The sequence below is a fragment of the Suncus etruscus genome, chromosome 18 (genome assembly GCF_024139225.1).
Source record: "Suncus etruscus isolate mSunEtr1 chromosome 18, mSunEtr1.pri.cur, whole genome shotgun sequence".
NCBI classification, from domain to species: domain Eukaryota; kingdom Metazoa; phylum Chordata; class Mammalia; order Eulipotyphla; family Soricidae; genus Suncus; species Suncus etruscus.
Window position 1 is genome coordinate 45,322,819 of NC_064865.1, and position 15,623 is coordinate 45,338,441.

General features: G+C 44.9%; 1 protein-coding gene across 1 annotated transcript in view; it reads right to left on the bottom strand.

Annotated features, from left to right (window-relative positions):
* The window catches only part of DTNBP1 (dystrobrevin binding protein 1), a 133,987-nt gene extending 130,059 nt beyond the window's left edge, over window positions 1-3,928 (bottom strand). The window contains exon 1 of the mRNA XM_049765272.1: window positions 3,812-3,928. Coding sequence (XP_049621229.1) covers window positions 3,812-3,867 — 56 coding nt within the window. The 5' untranslated portion in view covers window positions 3,868-3,928. The remainder of the gene's footprint in view (window positions 1-3,811) is intronic.
* Between the last annotated feature and the right edge of the window lie 11,695 nt (window positions 3,929-15,623).

Consider the following 15,623-nt stretch of genomic DNA (forward strand, 5'->3'; position numbering starts at 1 on the left):
GTGTCTCCCTAGACTGAAAGCCCTTTCAGGATGAATGTCTAACCTCAAAACAGCCTCAGTCTGTGGAAGCTTCAGAAAGTGAAATCAAGACTTGGAGACCATTAGGTAGAGAGCTGACCTAGCGCAAGGCCAACTTGGGTTCTATCCCTGGCATGCTAGATGGTATCCCGGGCACCACCAAGAGTGCAGAGGCAAGAGTAAGCCCTGAGTATCACCAGGTGTAGCCCCAAAACAAGAAGTGCAATCTGTCTCAAAAATGTTCTAACCAGACTCCCTCAACACTCTCCCTCAAAAAAAAATAAAACGTCCTCAGAAAGATAGCACAGTGATAGGGCATTTGCCTTGCCCATGGTCAACTTGGGATTTACCTGGGTTTGAGTCCCAGATCCCAGATGGTCTCCCGAACCTGCCAGGAGCAATTTCTGAGCACAGAGCCAGGAGTAACCTCTGAGCACAACCGGGTTTGGCCCCAAAACCAAAAAAATAAAAGGCCCTATATTTGGGCTTTGTGCCCAGACTTATCTCTAGATATATTTAAATCCTTTGTGGGAAGAGGATGTTGGACCATAGCCAGTGGTGTTCAAAAATTAATCATAAACAAAAGTCAAGAGTTTGCATAGCTTCTGAGGCAACCATGTGATCTAGTTACCTACCTGCTTAGTGAGGGGTACTAGGCCATCTGGGAAAGCCCTAAATGATAATAACTGTGTGCTGGATGCTTGACTTACATCCATTCTCATGCTACAGGTGGACCATCCACTAATGCACCAAAATCTTTCAATGCACTTATACTCTGAAGTTATGTTTTTTTTTAATGTTTGTTTTTTGAATAACACCTGATGGAACTTAAGGGTTACTGGCGGTTCTGCACTCAGGAATTACTTCTAGTGGTGCTCAGGGAACCACATGGGATGTCAGGTTGGCCACATGCAAGGCAAGTGTACTAGTGTACTCACTGTACCACTTCTCAGGACAAATGAAATTACATTTTATGCTGGCGTGAATCTAGGGAGAAAGGAACTCTCATTCACTGCTGTTGAATGCCGTCTAGTCCAGTTATTTTGGAAAACAATATGGATATTCCTTAAAAAATTGGACATTGAGCTCCCATCTGATCCAGCTATACGACTCCTAGGGATATACCCTAGGACCACAAAAATGCAATACAATAATGCCCTCTGCACTCCTATGTTCATAGCAGCATTTTTTACAATAGCCAGAATCTGGAAACAACCCAGATGCCCAACAACAGATGAGTGGCTACAGCAACCCTGGTATATCTATACAATGGAATACTATGCAGCTGTTAGGGAAAAAAATGAAGTCATAAAATTTGCTTATACATGGATGGATATGGAGATTATTATGTTAAGTGAAATAAATCAGAGGGAAAGAAATAAACACAGAATAGTCTCACTCGTCTGTGGGATTTAAGAAAAATAAAAGACAGTATAATAATAATACTCAGAAACAATAGAGATGGGGCTGGAGTGATAGCACAAAGGTATAGTGTTTGCCTGCACACAGATGATCTAAGACCCAAGTCCTATATGGTCCCCAAGCCAGGAGCAATTTCCGAGCGCATAGCCAGGAGTAACTCCTGAGCATCACTGGATGTGGCCCAAAAACAAACAAACAAACAAACGAAACCATAGAGGAGGGCTGGAAGGTAAGAAGCTTATCACAAAGAGTGGTATGTGCAGTTAGAGAAATAATTACACTAACAACTACCATGACATTGATAGAGAAATACAATGCCAGTCTCCAAGACAGGCAGGGGATAAGGGAGGAGGGAAATGAGGGGGGATTCGTAGCAGGAAAGTTGCTCTGGTGGAGGGTGTGTGCATTTTATGCCTGAAACCCAGTTACGAACATGTTTGTAATCATGGTGCTTAAAAGAAATTATGTACAGATAAAGTTATATTTTAAATTTGAAGGGGCAAAATACACAAGCACACCATCAACAAAAGATCTTTATAAAGTATCAACCAATAATTAATAACTGGGGCTGGAGAAATAGCATGGAGGTAAGGCATTTGCCTTGCATGCAGAAGGTCGGTGGTACATCCCATCTGGTCCCCCGAGCCTGCCAGGAGCGATTTCTGAGCGTAGAGCCAGGAGTAACCCCTGAGCGCTGCTGGGAATGACCCAAAAACCAAGAAAAAAAATTAATAACCCAGGGGGGCACACTGTAGTGCTTAGAGGTTACTCCCAGCTTACTCAATGATCTGTGAAGTAATACCAGAGGATCAAACCCAGGCCTCCTGCATGCAAAGTATATGCTGCAGCCCATTGAGCCATCTCTCTGGCCCTATAATTAGCAATCTTCTAAGGGGTTGGGTTGTGGAAAGGAGGCCCCTGCAATGCCGTGCTCAAGGATCACCCCTGAAAGTGCTTGGATACCAAACACAGCAGCTCTTGCTACATTAGCAAATGTGTTCTAACTAACCCAAGCTCCTATTCAAGAAAAGGGAAGTTAGGTGTGTGCAAGGTAAATAAATACCTTCCTTACCTTGTGGGCTGTCTCTCCAGCCCTATGTCATTAAAACCCACGCCTAAAGATCAAAAAGGTTGTGCCCCATGTCAAGTGCCCAAGCAAGAATCAGCCGAATTTCCTACTCACCACCCATGAGCCCAAAGACAGGAATACTTCTGTTTAACTCCTGAGACACTTAAAAGCTTGAAGCTGGGTGTCCTACTAAGCCAGAGCATCCCGCGAGTTGCACACAAGACTCCACCGACCCTCACCGTGATCCAGAAGCATCTTTAACATCTTCCCCGCCCAGCAAAGTGGTGCTTTGAAAAGGGAGGCGAGAAATCCCCTGTGCGAGCGCAGAAAAGCCATGCATTCATTCCTTCCGCAGAAAAGTCATGCATTCCTTCCGCAGAGAAAAGTCATGCATTCCTTCATGCATTCCTTCCGCAGACAAGTCATGCATTCATTCATTCCACAGAAAAAGTCATGCATTCCTTCCTCAGGGAAAAGTCATGCATTCATTCCGCAGAGAAGTCATCCATTCATTCATTCCACAGAAAAAGTCATGCATTCCTTCCGCAGAGAAATCATGCATTCATTCATTCCACAGAAAAAGTCATGCATTCCTTCCGCAGGGAAAAGTCATGCATTCATTCCGCAGAGAAGTCATGCATTCATTCCGCAGAAAAAGTCACGCATTCCTTCCGCAAAGAAAAGTCATGCATTCATTCACTCCGCAGAAAAGTCACGCATTCATTCCTTCCGCAGAAAAGTCACGCATTCCTCCCGCAGGGAAAAACCAGGTGGGTGTGGTGCCAAACCCTAGCCCAAACTTATCTGCATCTGGCAATCAATCAATCAATCACTCGGGCAGAAGATTCTCCTCCCAGCCCAGGCAGGTGGAATCTCTAGAGCAGATGCAAAAGCGTTTGGAAATCCGGTGCAAAAAGTTTGGGGACGGTGTGATGATCCTGGCTCTTCAAAACCTTCCCCACCCCACACCTCGAGTTTTGCAAAAAGTTCCCTTGCAGGAAAATTTCCCGGGAAAAAAAAAAAGTCCCGGGCAAAAAGGTGGAATCTAAGGGGTCGCCGGCGCGAGCTCCCAGGGGCGCGGGTGAGTGGGCGGGGGGCGTGAGGGGGGTGCGGGGGGGACGAAGGCGGGGAGGTGCGATCGCTACTCATGAACTCCCCGGCCCGCGGGGGTCCCTGCGCGAACCCCCCTGGCGGCCCCCCACGGCCCCTTGTAAGTTACCTCGCGGCCGCCTCGGCGCCAAGTTCGTTACTCACCTCGGCCCCAGGGCCCCCCTGGGCGTCCCACCCTCCCCGTCTACCCACCCGGAGGTGAAATCCTGCTGCACGCTCAGCAGCCGTTCGCGCAGGGTCTCCAGCATCTCGTCCCGCTCCTCCCGGCGGCGTCGGCTTCCGGACACCCTCCCGCACCTGGCCCGCAGCCCCGCGCGCCCGCCCGCCCGGTCACCTCGGCCCCGGCCCGGCCCCGCCCCCGCCGCCCTCAGCCCCGCGCCGCAGCTTCTTCCGCGTTCCCGCCCTCGTGCGCGCGCGCTCGGCCCCGCCCCCTTGCCTCGCGCAGCCGCAGTAGGACGCGCGCCGCCGCGGGCTGCGGAAAGGGGGCGTGGCTTTCCCTCCGGCTGCGAAAGCGATAGGCCCCGCCCCGTCGCGGGAAAGGGGCGTGGCTTTCAGCCGGCTAGGAAAGCGATAGGCTCCGTCCCGCCGCGGGCCGAGGGAAAGGGGCGTGTCTAGGGGGCGTGGCTTGCCGGTGCGAAAGCGGTAGACCACGCTTCTCCGCGGGCTGGGAAAAGGGGGCGTGTCTTTTCTCCCCCTGCGCAAGCGACGGGCCACGGGAAAGGGGCGTGGCTTCCCTCACTGTGAAAGCGACAGGCCACGCCCCGTCGCTGGAAAGGGGCGTGTCTTTCCCGCCAGCTGTGAAAATGACAGGCCCCGCCCCGGGCTGCGGAAAGGGGGCGTGGCGTGTCTAGGGGCGTGTCTTTCCCTCCGGCGGCGAAAGTGGCAGGCCCCGTCTTTGTTCAGTTCTACTCTCCTGGGGCAAAGTTTCTTTTTGAGAGCAATTGGACGTTTGGGGGAGAGAGAGGATTGCTTTTCATTTCTTCCCTCCCCATGATAGATCCTTTCGTGATTTCTGGGATCTGAGAGGTCTCCAACTGGCTTTCTCCTGGGATGAGATAGTTAACCTTTCTGAGGGATTGTTTTTTGATCCTAAAATGACCTTGAGGCTGGGGAGAGAGAGAGGTAGGAGGCTGGAAGTTCTTGATAAGAACAATTGTGTCTTCAGTTCAGGCTCCAAGTTTCTCCCAAATGTCAGGAATCAAAGCTGTTTTATTATTGTTGTTGTTGTTGTTATTTGGGTTTTTTGTTTGCTTGATTTGTTTTGTTTGGGGCCACACAAGAGATGCTCAGAGGTTACTCCTGCCTCTGCTCTCAGAAATTACTGCTGGCGGTGCTGGGGGACTGGTGCTAGAGGTTGCAGAGGATCCAATCTACCATGTTCCAGGCTCTGCCCATCTTACTTAAGTCTCTTCTGCTCTCACTATGTGGCCCACCTTTCCCAACTCCTTCAAAGGGCATCATCCTATGGTCAAGGAGCTCATCAGTCAGCCTGAGTAAGAGTTTTTCTCTAAACTTAAGTGCAAGGGATATCCGAGAGTGTGTGGGGAGATTTGGGGAGATAGGCACAGCTGTAGGGCACATGGAAGCACACTGCTTCCTCCCATACCTGGCCCTGTGCATCTCTTTCATTTGGTGTTAAATCATAACCTCTGTAACAAACCGCTGGTGTAGTGAACAAATGGGTTTTCTCAGGTCTGTGAACCATTTGGCAAGTTCATTAAACTGAAAGAGATCTTGGGTACCTCTGACTTGCAGGCAGGAAGTCAGGGCTTGCAGGAGCATGTGGGGGGAAGTTTGGGGGATGCAACCCTTTATATCGGAATCTGGTAGCATCTCTGGATAGAATGTCTAGAAGGAATTCAAGTTTGGGGACACACACACACACACACACACACACACACACACACACATGCACACACCGTGTGTTTGAGGATTGATTGTTGTATACACCCACTTCTCACATCTGAGCTCCAGGATCCTGGTGGGTATTGAACTCTGACTCCAGAGGAAAAGAGAGACAGGAGGTGGGCTCAGGCTGGGGCATCCATCCGTCCTGTTGGCCAAACTGAAAGGCCGCCTTTACTCACCCCTGAGTTACTAGCAACTATATCTACTCTGGTTCAGAGGACAAAGGCAATGCCCCTGTGACTACTACAGGACCATCAATAACCTTCATCATTCTGAGCAGCGTATCACCAAGAGCCCCAGCATGATGGCCTGTGGAAATAATGATTCTGGAGTAATCAGCCTCAGGAACCAGGTTCACACCCTGAGAGAAACAACTTTTTAAGAGTGAGTTGTCCTTTCAGGGTTCTGGAATCATCTGTCTAAAAAAATATATGACTGTATCAAATAATGTATACTGTTCCTCTATAAAGAATATATCATATCGGGGCCGGGCGGTGGCGCTAGAGATAAGGTGCCTGCCTTGCCTGCGCTAGCCTAGGATGGACCACGGTTCGATCCCCCGGTGTCCCATATGGTCCCCCAAGCCAGGAGCGACTTCTGAGCGCATAGCCAGGAGTAACCCCTGAGCGTCACCGGGTGTGGCCCAAAAACCAAAAAAAAAAAAAAGAATATATCATATCATATAATATATCATATTATATTATTATATATAATGTATGATCATTTTTCCAGGAGTAATGAATGGAGACAATAAGTTATCATGGAACCTAGAAGCCTTCTCACAAGAGTTGTGTCACCTCTTATATTGACGCAGGTCAGCACAGATAGGCATTCAATGCTCTGATTGGAAGTGTGTAAGACAACAATTTGGTGAATGAATGTGATGTGCTGTGTTTGCACAAATCCTGTGAAACCCTCTTGAAAAGGCAGGTCTACTGAAACAGAACCTGATTTTTCAGGTTTAAATGATTTAAAGGATTAAGCTTTAATGATTTAAAGTCATTTAGCATTAAAGATTTCGGATTAGGGCAATCCTGGGCGAAATACATCTTGGTGGAAAGAAGTGGGGAAGAAGATGGAGAAGAGAAATTTGTTCTGATCCCATGGGCCCAGAGAATGGCCTAAATTATTGAACCAAATGGAAGCTATGAGGAAAGTATGAGTGGAAAATGTGTGTGTGTGTGTTGTGTTTTGTGTGTGTGTGTGTGTGTGTGTGTGTGTGTGTGTGTGTGTGTGTGTAAAAGAGAGACAGAGAAAAGGTACAACAGAGACCTATGCCATCAAAAGGTCACCTCATTGGGAGTCCAGATTAATTGAAGCACAGTATAACCAACATCTAGCAGTATTTTTTCTCTAGCCTTGAAGCAAGTATACGTTTTGACTTTCAACCAAGAAAAAACAAGACTGGTTCTGTGAAATAAAGTAATATCTGGTTTCTTGAGCTTATGGAAGAAAAACCCTGCAGGAGAGAAGAAAGTCATTCAAATGCTAGGTGAATAGGAGGTTGATGTGAATAATTGTACCAATCTTGGTTTCTTGGAGTTTAGTTTTCTCAAGGGAGTGGTAAGCCAGAAATATATTTCTGTGCTGACCTCTCTATAGGATAACATCTGGGAAACACAGGTCATATTATTTTCTCTTCTAATTCAATTTAATTTAATTAGTTTATGTATTATTATTTATTTTGCTTTGGGGGACACACCTGCCAGTGCTCAGGAGTGATTTCTGGACCTTTGTGGTCACTCCTAGAGGTTCTTGGGGACCCATATAGAGTTAGGGATTGAGCCTAGCTCGGAGCATGCACACGAGCCCTTCAAGCCATCTCCCCTGGCCCTCTTTTCTCTTTTTCTAGTGCCTTGTCTTCGCTTAGGGAACAATAAACTGTCTTGTCTTCATCTTTTAATATAAAACATTGCTACTAAATGTTTGTACTCTCTTATTGCATTTTAACTATAGTGGCCCTAAATCAAATCAGATCTGGAAGCTTGTTTCACAAGCCAAGTGGAATTCTGCCAAGCCTCTGTGCTGTTCTCTTTTCTCTCATTGTGCCATTTCCCCCCCTCTTCTTTGTCATTTCTTCATGTTCTTTTTTCTCATTTGGGACAAGACCTGATGATGGGTTTGGAAAGGGAAATGAGATGCCATTGACTCCCTATTTCACATCCATCACTAAATTTAACCTCTGGTGTAAAGTCTCAGATTCTTTTGCCAAAAATAGCTTGCCCTGAAATGAAAGTCGAAACAAAGGTCCATGTCAACTGTGGTTTAAGCCATCAGAAACTCACAGATGTTCTATGCCAATAAATTCCCTTTCCTCCCACTCCTGTGCTGCCTTCACATCTATCCAGGGGGGGCTATGTGTAGCCCCAACCATGACTAACTCACAGCATGAATCAGAGAGCCAAATCTCAACAGGATCCCTCTTGCCCTTTCAAATGCTTTGAAAAATTGACCAGTATTTTTTTATTTAGAAATTTGACCTTGTGCAAGATTTTGAAAACTATTTTGAAAAATAAATATATAACACATATTCATTATAAGCTTCTGCCAAGAAATCCAATACAATTGCCTTCTGGACTTTGGTTGTAAATGCAAAACTCGACTGGCTTGGGCTCAGTATATCCTGTTGAAATAAAAATCTGAAATTCTGACAATGAAACCAGCATGTCAAAATTTTGTTTGTTTTCATAAAATTGAAATTTCCAGGGGCCAGAACAATAGTCTGGCAGGTAGTTCACTTGCCTTGAATGTGGCCAACCTGGTTTAATCCCTGGCACACCCCCACCCCCAGATAGTTCCAGAGTCCTGCCAGAAGTGACCCTCGGCCAGAGTCAGAATTAAATCCCAAGCACCACTAGGTGCTGCTCAAAAGCTAAAATAAATGAATAAAATAGAAATTTTCAGTACTCATAAGCCAAACACACACACACACACACACACACACACACACACACACACACACACACACAAATAATTTTTAAAAAAAAATTAGGGTTGCAATAGAAACGCTGCAATGACACACAGCTGGTCTTATAATCTAGACTTAATGGAGCCAAGAGGGGTCTGGTTATTTTTTTTTTTTTTTTTTTGGTTTTTGGGCCACACCCGGTGACGCTCAGGGGTTACTCCTGGCTATGTGCACAGAAGTTGCTCCTGGCTTGGGGGACCATATGGGACACCGGGGGATCGAACCTCGGTCCGTCCAAGGCTAGCGCAGGCAAGGCAGGCACCTTACCTCTAGCGCCACCGCCCGGCAAAGATTCTTTTTTTTTTTCCTTCGGGCCACACCGTTTGATGCTCAGGGGTTACTCTTGGATAAGCGCTCAGAAATTGCCTCTGGCTTGGGGGGACCATATGGGACGCCGGGGGATCGAACCGTGATCTTTCCTTGGCTAGCACTTGCAAGGCAGACACCTTACCTCTAGCGCCACCTCGCCGGCCCTTTGGGTCTGGTTATTTTTAAAACTTAGTTTACAGCCAACTATTTAGTGTTCTATTTTTTCCAGCGGTAAAGAAAATCATTCATGACCAGATGGCACAATAAGGGCACAGGTCTGGGTTGTGATGTGAGCCTATGTGCTCATCGGACTCCAGAGAACTCCACTATTGGGAGTGAGTCATTAAGCAAGTAGAATCTCATTTTTTCTTGTGACCAAAATCAGGTTAGTCCAGATGGGAACTCGTGGTGGTGGTGCATGTGCTCTCTCAGCCCGAAGGGTGCCATCTGAGAAACTAATCTGTACCTTTGCAGCATTAAGATTTTTGGCCTTCCGGGGCTGGAGAGATAGCATGGAGGTTAGGTGTTTGCCTTACATGCAGAAGGTCAGTGGTTCGAATCTCGGCATCCCATACGGTCCCCCCTGGCCTGCCAGGAGCGATTTTTGAGCATAGAGCCAGGAGTACCCCCTGAGCGCTGCTGGGTGTGATCCAAAAACAAAAACAAAAACAAACAAACAAGATTTTTGGCCTTCCAAACTAGAGTGACAGCTAGGATGAAAGAATTCATTACCATTCCCATGTCAGTTGACAATGTCTCTGCTGTTCTTTGGGTACAAATAAATCAGTTTCTCCAAAGAAACTCCCAGTTCTTATTTTGTTTTCAAAACCTATAGTATTTTCAAATGTGGAAAACTGATTTATGGAAATATTATTATTCTTATTTTCTGGTTTGGGGACCAAACCTGGCAGTGCTCAGGGGTTACTCCTGGTTCTGTCTGTACTCAGAGATCAGTCCTGGTGGAGTTTGGGGATTGAACCCAAGTAAGAAGATTACAAGGCAAGAGCCATATCTGCTGTACTATCTTTCTGGTCCCAAACTGTTTGAAATTTGGCCCCTTAATATTTGAAATTCTCAGTCTGCAAACTTGAAATAATGTTTGACCTTCTTCCCAAGATACATCTCAATTTTCTTTAAATTATTTTTGTATTTATTAAATGTATTTATTTATTAAAATCTATATTTTTATTTTAAGTCATATCCAGCAGTGCTCAGGACTCTGCATTTAGAGATCACTCCTGGTCAGGCTCAGGGGTTTATATGTGTTATTGAGGATTAATAGTGAGGATTGGTCTGTTGTATCTTTATCCACTGTCATTCTTTTTTTTGTTTGTTTTTGTTTTTGTTTTTGGGTCACACCGGCAGCACTCAGGGGTTACTCCTGAATCTCTATGCTCAGAAATCACTCCTGGCAGGCTCGGGGGACCATATGGGTGCTGGGATTCGAACCTATGACCTTCTGCATGAAAGGCAAACGCCTTACCTCCATGCTATCTCTCCGGCCCCACCACTGTCATTCTTTCTTTAAAAAAATAGATTCACAATGAGGGAAAAACTATTTATGATAAGCTAGAAATAAAGGTAGTTTAATAAAAAATAAAATTGAGAGTGTATACTAATACAACTTAGTTAATAAATTTAAACTATCTCTGCTTCCCTTCCTTTCATTGCTGCTATAACTAGAATCACACATTTGTTTGTTTTGTTTTGTTTTTTTGGGCCACACCCGGCGGTGCTCAGGGGTTACTCCTGGCTATCTGCTCAGAAATAGCTCCTGGCAGGCACGGGGGACCATATGGAATGCTGGGATTCGAACCAACCACCTTAGGTCCTGGATCGGCTGCTTGCAAGGCAAATGCCCCTGTGCTATCTCTCCGACCCCAGGATCACACATTTGTGCCTGTGACTGAACTCTCTCACTGATCTATCCCAAAAAAACAACTGAAAATTGATTTTGTGGTCTTTTTATTTGGGGGAAGAGACATCAGACTACTTGGTGGTTCTGCCAGCTGTTCGACTCAGTGCTTGTTCCTGGGAGTGCATGGGTTATCATGCAGTGCCAGAGAGCCAACCTGGAAATTCCAGCATGTAAAGCAGGTACTTAAGCCTATTGAATCTTTTTCTGACCCTTACATTTATTTTTAAGTGCTACTGAAATTTTCCCCATCAGAGAAAGCTACCAAAAATACAAAAAAATATTTAATGAATCATTTCCCTTGTTTGTTTTCCCTTTGACACCTTTCTTCCATTTTCCAACACCCTTTTCTCCCCACCTTATCTCCACCTTTGGCAATCACTAAGTAGGTTTCAAGATTTTATTTATGGGATTAGCTTTTGTTTCAAATTATACACATAGAAAAATTGTATCTGTCTTTTCAGGCTAACTAACCTACTTCACTTAGTACAACCTTCTTGAGCTAGCCAAGTTGTCACATTGGTAAGACAGCAGATTTCCTCTTGGCTTCCTATTTTGTTGAGTAGGCATTGCTTTGTGTGGCATGCATATTATATACAGATATATCACTGCATTATTCGGTATATATATTATATCTAGATATATCACAATTTATGATCAATGGATTAATCCATAGCTGTTTCCATATCTTGGCAACTTTACATATGGACATAATGTTCATATGTTGTTTTTTTTTTCTTAAAGTTACTGTTTGTTTTCTTTAGATAAATACTAAAAGTGGGACTGCTGGACCATATGGTAGTTCATTTTTTAATTTTTTTCTGAAATGCCTGTATCAATTTATATGCCCACCACGTACCAACTTATTTGTACTTTCTCATCAACCAATGCATGTTATTCCTAGTCTTTATGATCACAAGCCATTCTGACAGGTGATTATTTTACTCTAGATTTACATTTCTCTAATGATTGATGATACTGAGCATCTTTTATATACATGATGGCCACTAGTTATTTTCCCCCTATAATATAGGGGAAAAATCTAATCAGATCTTCTTTTTATTTTTTAAATTGCACTGTTGTTTATTTTCCTATTGTGCAGAAATGTTTAGGTTTAAGATAGCTTCACTTGTTTAATTTGTTCTTTCTTTAAAATTTGGTGTCAAACTCATGAGCTTAGTATTGAGACTTAAGATCTAAGAGATTACTGTCTTTTCTTTTAGGAGTTTGTTTCTGGCAAACACTGGAGTGATAGTACAACTGGCTGGGCTCTTTCCTTGCACACAGCCAGCCCACATTCAATCTCTTGTCATCCCATAGGATACCCACCATATAGTATCCATATAATCACCACCAAGAGTGATCACTGAGCCCAGAGCTAGGAGTAAGCTCTGAGCACCACCAGTTGTAGCCCCTCCCACCCCCCAAAAAATTTCTGGCTTTAGGGGCCAGAAAGGAAGTGTAGTGAGTAGTGCATGCCTGCCTGTATGCAACCAACCCAGGTTGATCCCTTACATTCCATACTGTTCCTCTGAGTCCACAGGAGCAATTCTTGAGGACAGAACCAGAAGTAACCCCTGAGCACTATTGGTTGTGACTAACTCCTCCCTCCAAAGTTTTTGAGTTTTAGCCCTTGGTGTGTTTTTCTTTCGGTACTGTGTGCAAAAGACATACCTGGTGGTGCTTGGGGGACCCATATGCAGTGTTAGGAATTGAATTTAGGTGTCTGTGTGAAAGAAAATGGCCTTTATCTCATCCTATCTCTTCAGCAATTTGATGTCCCCCCCCCCTTTTTTTTATTTGGTTTTTGGTTTTTTGGTCACACCCGGCAGCGCTCAGGGGTTACTCCTGGCTCTATGCTCAGAAATCGCTCCTGGCAAGCTTGGGGACCATATGGGATGCTGGGATTCAAGCCACCATCCTTCTGCATGAAAGGCAATGCCCTACCTCCATGCTATCTCTTTGGCCCCTAATTTGATGTTCTTTTTTTTTTTTTTTTGGTTTTTGGGCCACACCCAGCGGTGCTCAGGGGTTACTCCTGGCTGTTTGCTCAGAAATAGCTCCTGGCAGGCACGGGGGACCATATGGGACACCGGAATTCGAACCAACCACCTTTGGTCCTGGATCGGCTGCTTGCAAGGCAAACGCCGCTGTGCTATCTCTCTGGGCCCTAATTTGATGTTCTTAATGAAACTCATGATCAGTCATTCCAGATGATTCAAGATCATAATGCCATAAGGCCATATTCTCTCTTTTTTTTGTGTGTGTGTGCTACATCCAGTGGCTCTCAGGGGTTACTCCTAGGTTTGCACTCAGAAATTGCTCCTGGCAAGCTCAGGAGAATCATATGGGATGCTGGGAACCGAACATGAGATCTTCCCGGGTCTGCTGCATGCAAGGTAAATACCCTGCTGCTGTGCTATTACTCCGGCCCCAACGCTATATTCTCATCTTTATTATTTTGCTAAATTAATAGAAATGAGTGAGCAGAAAAAATGCAGTTTCTTTTTTTCTTTCACATTTTTTAAAAATATCTTCTTTTAAGCACCATTATTACAAACATGTTTGTAGTTGGTTTCAGTTATGAAAAAAAAGAACACCCCCCCTTTACCAGTGCAACATTCCCACCACCAATGCCCCCCTACCCCCTCCTCCCCCACCTCTTGCCTGTATTCAAGACAGGCATTCTGTTTCTCTCACTCACTACCACTGTCATGATAGTTGTCAGTATAGTTATTTCTCTAACTGGACTCACCATTCCTTCCAGCCCTCATTTCTATTGTCTCTGGGTTGTTTTATTTCTTTACATTATAAAGTGGTCATGCATAGCTCTCTTGACACTCTATTACACACACACACACACACACACACACACACACACACACACACACACACTCCATTTGGCTTAAGGTTCCAACTCACCTCTCCTTCCCTTTCCTTCTATCCTAGACAGGGACCTGGGCTCTTGGGACAAAAGTGGGAAAGAAGGAAATTGTCCTTTCACCTTTGCTTTTTTTTTCTGGTTTAAGTTCTCCTGGGTAGGGCAGACATCAGAAGAACAAACAAGAAGAGGAATAGATTCTATTTTGTTTGGTTGGTTTTGTTTTGAGGTCACATCTGGTAGTCTCAGAGATTACTCCTGGCTGTGCTCAGTGGCCATATGCAACCGTGGATATAACTGGGGTCAACTGCATGCAAGGTAATGCCTAAACTCTGTATTATCTCTCCAATATTGGCAATTTTCTATTTATTAAGAGACATAAATTCCATCCTTTGCAGAGACCCCAGGGTTCCCTGTCCACCAGCACCTTCATCTGGCTCTTCTCACCCTTTTACAGGTGCCCCTGCCTGCAAACAAGCCTCTGATACCATCACTTTAAGAAGCCTCCCAATTCTCAATGTCATTCTCCTCCTCCACACCAAGTAGGATAAAGTAGTCTTCAGTCAGTGAAGCCCTTGTTTATCTATACTTCATTCGGGTAGGAATTTAAGTCCAGCAGATTAAATCCAGACCCAAAGTAGCTATGATAAAAGCCTGTCTGTGCTTAAGGGCCCAATCAACTTGCATGCACAACAGAGAAACTTTTGTCTGAGGATGGAGTTCCCAGACCAGATCACTCAGCATAAATCTTTCCAGCAAAATCAGAATCTTCATGAGGGGGCAGAGACACGGCCTAATCGATGAGAAAGCCATATTCGGGAAGGTTTTGAAGTCAGTGCTTAGAAACCTGAGATGCATTTTCCTGCCAACCACGAAGTTTGACAGGCTGATTTAGTTGCCAGGATTTTGCAACAGAAGCTGGTTCGGCCTCTAATCTCGCCAAATAGCAAAGTGAGCTTGAGGTCTGGGCTTGGGAGTGGGGAAGCTGATTCCCAGTGGAGAATGAATGAGTCCAGGGATGGCCCCAACCCTCTAACTCAGATCTCCTACTTCAAGCCTCAGAGACTCCCCAGTTCCTGCATTTCACCTGGATCATTTCGCCTGGTTCAACTTCCCTTGAGCTCCTTGACCTGTCATGACCCTGTATGGGTTGTGTAACTGGATGTGTGGGTTGGGAGAAGTGTGGTGACATAAGTTTCTGAAGGAACAGTGACTAATAATGAATTAGGAATCAACCGCATAATGAATCTGAGAGTTTCTGATAGAGCTGGGTTATGTTGGGTTTCTCAGGTGAAAGGAGTCAGAAGTGGAAAAAGCTTAAGAAATTCTTTTCCAGGTTGCCCAGATCAGTAATGCCTGAGATGTCCACCTCCTAGTTTTGTGAAACATTCTTAGTTACTTATTTATTTTCTTTGAGAGAGTTACTAATTTTTTTTTTTTTGCTATATCTGGTGATGTTTAGGACACACTATGGATTGATCCTTGCTTCCAGTATGAAAGTATTTATTCTAGTCCTATGGGCTATCTCTCTGGCCCTTAGTTTGATTTTTAATGTCAAAGTAACACTTAAATTGGCATTATTTATTTTTAAATGATTTGAAGGTATTTGTTTCAGGTGCCATCACTGGAAGTGTTCAGAGATTACTCCTGGCAGGGTTCAGGGGACCATAAGTGCTTCCAGAAATGGAACCAGGGTCAGCATAAGCAAAGCAAGTACCTGAATTTCTATACTATGTCTTTGGCCTGATTATTATTGAAGGAAAATAGTTTTGTTTGTTTGTTTGTTTTCTTTTTGGGCCACACACGATGATGCTCAGGGGTTACTCCTGGCTATGCACTCAGAAATCGCTCCTGCCTCAGGGGACCATATGGGACACTGGGGGGTTGAACCGCAGTCCATCCTAGGTTAATGCATGCAAGGTGAATGCCTTACCGCTTTCGCCATTGCTCCAGCCCTGAAAATAATTGTTTTGTTTTTGGTTTTTTTTTTTTGTTTTTGGGCCACACCCGGCGGTGCTCAGGG